This window comes from Symphodus melops, assembly GCF_947650265.1.
Source record: "Symphodus melops genome assembly, chromosome: 2".
Classification (NCBI taxonomy): Eukaryota; Metazoa; Chordata; class Actinopteri; order Labriformes; family Labridae; genus Symphodus; species Symphodus melops.
In genome coordinates, this window is record NC_136692.1 from 26,106,060 (window position 1) to 26,112,874 (window position 6,815).

The 6,815-nt window shown below is 50.6% G+C and overlaps 1 protein-coding gene across 1 annotated transcript; it reads left to right on the top strand.

The window, feature by feature from the left end:
• The first annotated feature begins 575 nt into the window (after nt 1-575).
• Nucleotides 576-1,703, top strand: LOC306820019 (pancreatic secretory granule membrane major glycoprotein GP2-like). The gene is made up of 4 exons (XM_079337663.1): nt 576-893; nt 1,005-1,164; nt 1,273-1,348; nt 1,450-1,703. The coding sequence occupies exons 1-4, from the start codon at nt 697-699 to the stop codon at nt 1,467-1,469; spliced, it is 453 nt and encodes a 150-aa protein (XP_079193789.1). The 5' UTR covers nt 576-696; the 3' UTR covers nt 1,470-1,703.
• The last annotated feature ends 5,112 nt before the right edge of the window (nt 1,704-6,815 follow it).

The following is a 6,815-nucleotide window of genomic DNA, read 5'->3' on the forward strand; positions in this document are numbered from 1 at the left end:
TTGCATTTGCTATCAGCGTTTACATAATGTAATTGTGATCTATACCTCATCAACTAACAAAACAAGCTTGATAAATAAAAACAAAGTTGTCCTGATTCGATCTAAAAGTCAGTGACATCACATTTTTTATTCAAATTCTAAAGTATTAATTGTCATAGCAATATTAAACCAAGACAGATTTAGTTTATTCCATTAAGCTGCTCCAAGGTGACTAAATGCACCTTCACAAGATTTGTTATGGACTTTATAGTCAGCTGACCCATACCTGCTGATCTGAGGGATCTTATTGGACTGTAGTGAGTGAGTAGGTCAGAGAGATATTGAGGTGCCATTCCATGTAATGTTTTGTGAACCAGAAGTAAAATTGTGAATTCAATTCTGTAGTGAAGCCAATGAAGATTTTTTAAGGATTGGTGTTGTGTGTTCAATTTTCTTTGTCCCAGTTAGCACTCTGGCTGCTGCGTTTTGGATGAATTGAAGTATCTTTATTGATTAATAGTTCGTCCATTCATCAGGGACACTTTTCATTTCACTGCGTGTTGCCTGTTAACTACAAAGAAATATCTGTGGTATTCTGAAGTCATTAACATTGTACAAGAGAAGATTTTTAATTTTAAATCAATTCAAACTTCACCCTTCTTTCTTTACAGGTCATCAGGGGGCATTTTAGGATCTGGTGCCAAACCCAGGGCCACCATGTCTCTTTTCCGTAACTCCGCCTTCACTGAGACTTACCCAGCTGGAGTGGTCAACCTGCCACTGGGTTCACCTTTGTACGTGGGTGTTTCTGTAACAAAGAGAGAGTTCAGATTCGTTGTTGTTCTGGAGGAATGCTACGCCTCTCATTCACCTGATCCTCACTATTACCAGAAATACTGTCTCATCCAGAACAAGTGAGTGTCCCTCTTCTCTTCAGAATCAGGAAATTGTTTGTGGAGTATAACTGACATAACAAAAAGTGAGATGTAGTGATTTATGGTGAGCTGTTTCGTTCTCTCTGCCAGGTGTCCCACCGATGCCCGACAGGTGTCTGTGATTGAGAGCGGCAGGTCTTTGCGTGCTCGTTTCTCTGCGCTGCTCTTCCTGCTGCAGGATGATTATAGACCCATTTATCTTCACTGCAACATCAGCCTGTGTGACCAAACGAGATTTTCCTGCGTCCCAGTAAGTCAAGCTGTTCACTTCATCATTGAGTTATTCATCCATAATCACACCTGCTTAAAACAATGAATATTGATAATATCTGCTCTTTCTATCCTCTCCACCATGTAGTCCTGTCAAAGGAGGACATATCGCTCTGTTTCCAGCTCTGAGGCCGCAGGCAGCGTCACCGTTGGACCAATTACTTGTGAGTAAAAATATGATTTAGTTTGAGGGATGATGTTGCAACACAAGGAACTGTGTAAGTAACAAGTGTGTGTTTTGCTTTATCTTTTTCCTAATCTTTAGGGGACACGTCAACTAAGTGAGCTGGTTACACCAACACATCACATGATGTGATATTATCTAAGACTATTCTTCTATGCACAAGACATGAAACTATATATATATAAGGTTCATACATTTTTTTTAAATGTATGAACCTTGTATAATCAAAATCTTTTTACACTCAATTCTTTAACTGCTCTGATTCCTCCAGCCTTTGTAATGATTGTGAAGAAAAACAACAAAAAATAATTTCATTAAAAAATACATGTTACCAAGCTCTTCTTCTCCGCTGTGGTCATTTGGGTGCAGACATGATTTGAATGTTTTATATATCATTTTAAATGTTTTTTCATCATGTTTTGAATTACATTTCTCTTGCACCATGCATTTAGTTTGACAATAACTTATTATTAAACTAGTGAAAGAGTTATGTGTAAACGGTAGTCTTCATAGTGAAATAAGCAGGTGGTATAAATAAACTGATTACTGAGTTTGGCAGGCTTAGCCTTTACAAATCCTGTACATCTGTGCATGGTGATGTATTTTATGTAGAGATTAAATATTTTAGCAAAATACAAGATGTTTTTACATGTCCCACAAAACATAATGTTTGGTTTGAATTCTTGGAACTTTTGTTGACAAAAAATTCCTCCATTATTAATTGAAAAAGTATTTGCTCAAACTTTCGATAAACATTTCTCCTCCTGTGTTTTTCTTCACTCCATAGTTGAGACTTTCTTTTTTTCCCTCCTCATAATTGCTGAAATTTCCAATGTGAGCTTTCTTCTTTTAACGAAGTTAATGGCAATGGTTCAGAGCAATAAATTCAGAAAGCTTTGATCCATGATGGAATTGTAGTTTCTTAAGTCCCCTCCTTTGACGATGATGTGTAGATGATGAAGAAAAATCCACTGACACTGACTTGCTTGTAATGTAAGACATTTATTTACAAAGTCAAGAAACGTTAGTTACGTACTGTAACTCCAGATTCTATGAGTATAGGCGCAGCCCTCTAAGGCTATCGCTATTGGGTTTATCCCTCGCGCGCATGCGCAGCACTGAAAAAGTTGTAGTCCACGCCCACCCACGATGTGGGCCCCTCCCACGGTCAACCTGCCGGTATATAAGCGGAAGGGACCGTGTGTTCTGTTCCCCAATAAAGGGCTTTGCTTCAGCCGTTACGGAGTCAGTGGGGCCCACCGCTTAGAGGGCTGCGCCTATACTCATAGAATCTGGAGTTACAGTACGTAACTAACGTTCTATTTCGTATAGGCTTCGCCCTCTAAGGCTATCGCTATTGGGTTAGAGGCGAAGCAGGATGTAGTCAATGCCACACTGGGTCCGGAAGGTACCACAAGCACAACAACACCCTGAACAACCATTTTCCACCTGACAGCATCAGGGGAAAAAATGGAACATCCCACTCTTACGCAGACAGAGTGCTGAGCACTGAGTGAGACATTGAGAAACGGGAGGCATCCCGTAGATAAAAACGCACAAAGGAGCACGGAGAGGACCACGAAGCTGCAGTGCAGATGTCGTCCACCGTCACGCCCCCGTGCAGGGCAGCCGAGGAAGCAACTCCCCTGGTGGAGTGCGCCCGAATGCCCGCCGGAGGCTCAGCTCCTGAGGCGATATAAGCCTGTGTGATGGCGTCACACAGCCAGTGTGACAGCCGCTGTGTTGACAGGGGCTGTCCCACAGAATGTGCCCTGTAGTGAACAAACAGCTGCTGAGAACAGCGTATGGCAGCTGTGCGCGCAACATAGCATGCCAGAGCGCGCACTGGGCACAGCAGGTGGGAGGTCGCCTGCTCCCCAGATGTATGGGGAGGAGGAAAAAAACCCTCCAGCGTGATCACTCGCGACTTGAACCCGCTAGTGATGACTTTTGGCATGAACGCCGGGTTTGGCCGTAATACAGCCGAACTACCGTCCTCCTGAATCCTGAGGCAGGACGGAGCCACAGAGAGAGCTGACAGCTCACTGACACGTTTTGCCGACGTCAGAGCTAAGAGCAAAACCGTTTTAGCCGACAGAAAACGTAGGGGAATCTGATCCAAAGGCTCAAACGGCGCCACAATCAGTGCGCGCAGCACCAGTGCCAAATCCCATTGTGGGGCCAGGCTGCGCACCACCGGCCGAAGCCTCTGTACCCCTTTTAAAAACCGCTTCACCAGCGGGTGGCAAAACACCGAACGGTCACCAAAACCTTCGTGGCATGATGAAACTGCCGCCGTGTATGTTTTAATAGTGCTAAATGCCAGATTTCGGTCCACTAAAAACTGGAGGAAAGAAAGCACTTGAGGCAGAGGACACGCAGTAGCGGAGAGTTCTCTCTCTCCGCACCAGCGTTGAAACGCAGCCCACTTTGCAGCGTAAGATGCCGTTGTAGAGGCAGCCCGAGCGCCTTGAATAGTGCGCACCACATCCTGAGCCAGCCCCATACTTACCAGATGTGTCCGTTCAGCGGCCAAGCCCAGAGACGCTGGCCGATGATCGGGTGGCTCGTGAGCACGCCCCCTGCCTGCGAGAGGGCATCCCCTCTCCAAGGGATTTCCCAGGGCTCGCCTGACGTCATCTGACGTAGACACAGGAACCACATTGCATGCTCGCGCAGCGGGGCGATCAGAATGGCGCACAGCTTCTCCTTCCTCACTCTGTCCAGGAAGCTCGAAATCAACGGGACAGGGGGAAACGCATAAATGAGCGTCCTCGGCCATAGCCGATGCGAAAAGGCGTCCACCCCGAGAGGAGGGTCGCCCTTTGCGCTCAGGGAGAACCAAAGGGGACATTGTGCATTTTCGCGTGCTGCGAACATGTCCACCTCTGCTCTGCCGAACCTTTCCCATAACTGGGAAACCAGGTCTGCGTGAAGGGTCCAAGATCCCGGATGAGGACCCCCCCTTGACATGATGTCCGCTCCCCGGTTCAGTTCGCCGGGGACATACAGAGCACGGAGAGAAAGAAACCGTGTACTCGCCCAGACCAGCAGCTTCCTGGCTATGCCGAGAAGCTGGGCTGAACGCACCCCGCCCTGGCGATTGATATAGGCGGCTGTCGCCCTGTTGTCTGTGCGGATCAGCACATGATGATTCTTTAGCAGGGGGAAGAAGTGAACAACTACTTCCCACACCGCAAGCAGCTCCAACCCGTTTATGTGGAGGGACATGCGCGCCGGCCACACTCCTCCTACTGCTCGGGACAGACACGTCCCTCCCCACCCGGAGAGAGATGCGTCTGTGAACACCGAGATGCGTGACGTAGCCCTTCCCAGGGGCACCCCCGCTGACGTCACGCGGGGATTCCCCCAGTGGGCCAAGTCCAACGCAACGGATAAAGGAACGCGAAGCAGACGTCTCCGCTGCAGCCGGGGATCGATGCGTTGACGGATAAACCACCGCTGCAGACGTCTCATGTGGAGCAGGCCCAGAGGAATAACAACATGGGCTGCCGCCATCATGCCCAGCAGCCGCATGACAGTGAGAGCTGTCACCGTGCTGTGTGGCTTCACTCGGCTTAATAATCCTCTCAGCGCCTCCACCCTCTGCTGGGAGAGCCGCGCTGACATATTGGCCGAGTCCAACATCACCCCCAAGAACATTATGGACCGGAATGGGATGGGGGAGCTTTTCGCCCAGTTCACAATGAACCCCAATCTCGACAGATGAGACACGAGCGCCCTCGTCTGGAGAGCTGCTTCCTCTCTGGAGCGAGCCAGTAACAACAGGTCGTCCAGATAAAATAATACTCTCATCCCTGCCCGGTGAAGCGGAGCCAGAGCTGCTTCTATGCACTTGGAGAAAGTGCGCGGAGCCAGGGAATAACCGAACGGCAGACGGTTGTATTGATACGATGTCCCCTCGAACGCGAAGCGCAGGTACTGCCTGTGCTTCGGGAGGATGGGGACATGGAAGTAGGCGTCCTTTAGGTCGATGGACGTGAACCAGTCGCCCTGGTGAACACACTCCAAAACCCGTTTGATTGTCAGCATATGAAATGATCTGACCACAATTGACTTGTTGAAAAGAGACAGGTCGAGGATGGGCCTCATCCCGCCTGTCTTCTTCCGCACGAGGAAGTAGCGGGAGTAATAACCCCGGCTCTCCTCCTCTCGCTCCACTCTGGAGATGGCATCCTTCATCAGGAGCTCCTGCAGTTCTGACCGAAGAGCCAGGCGCCCCTCCCTGGATGGTATGATCGTCTCCACTACCCCATTGAATTGTGGAGGGGGAGACGCAAACTGCAGGGCGTAACCCCGTTGGAGCAGTCTGTCCAGCCAGCTGTCCAGGGAACATACATCCCGCCATACGGAGTAATGCTCCGAGAGCGGGCGTACCTGTAGAGGAGACTCCGCCCCCCTGTCCATCAGCCACGTCAGAGCCCCGACCGCCGCTGCACATGGAGCGAGCTCCCGTGCAGCCCAAGGGGGGCCCGACTCGAAAGGGCTGTTGGGGAGCCCGAAGAGGCTCACACACAGAGGATGGAGACGGAAGAGACAAGTCCACACGACGTACCAAACCAGCACTCGTGGGCTCATGGTGGCCCCCCACCTGTCCACCGAAGAGTTCACCTCGTGAGGAAACACTCCGATGAAGAGAGGACCGAGGAGATGGCATGCATCTCGCGACAGACGTTGCAGTTGACTCATACAGCCCAGCTGGTTTTTCTGCAAAAAAACGAGCTGGCTGTACGCTCATTGTGGGAGGTGCGGAGGTGACAGGGCAACATGACTGAACAAACTCAGAACAGGAGCCCATGGAACCAGTATTAACTGCTTTATTATCAATACCACTCATACACTCAACACCCCCCACCTCATGTCAGCGCCGCCACTGCTGCCTCGCAGGCTGATCGGCGGGGGAAGTGGCAGGGCGTTTTGTACCCCTGCGTGTCTGCGCTGGTGGGGGCTGTCGCCGAGGAAACTCCTCTGGACGGGAAGCTGTCGCCGCAGCTGGACGTCCTCCTGATCTATCAGCCCGTCTGGCCTGCTGCCAGCCGCGCTGTATGCCACCGCGCTGACGTGGCCCCGGCCTGCTCCAACCAGCATGGCGGCGGAGCCCCTCCGCCTCCTCTGCTGCCACCCGCAGACTATCCGCCAAGGCCCCGAATTGTGGCCCGAACAGCCCCTCACGGCTGACCGGAGCCTCAACAAGCTGCCTCCTGGCAGCTTCGGGGATGGGTGACCGCTGGAGCCAGAGGTGCCGATGCACCTGGGTCTGCCACGTTGCAATCCTTGCCGTCGCAACCGCAATGGTGGCACACAGAGAAAGGGCAGCACTGGATGCCTTTCTGATCTCCAACGCCTCCTCTGGTGCCATTGTTGTAGACTGGACCGCCAGTCTCGACATAGAATGGGCTAATAAGGACAAATTATTAGCTGCAGCA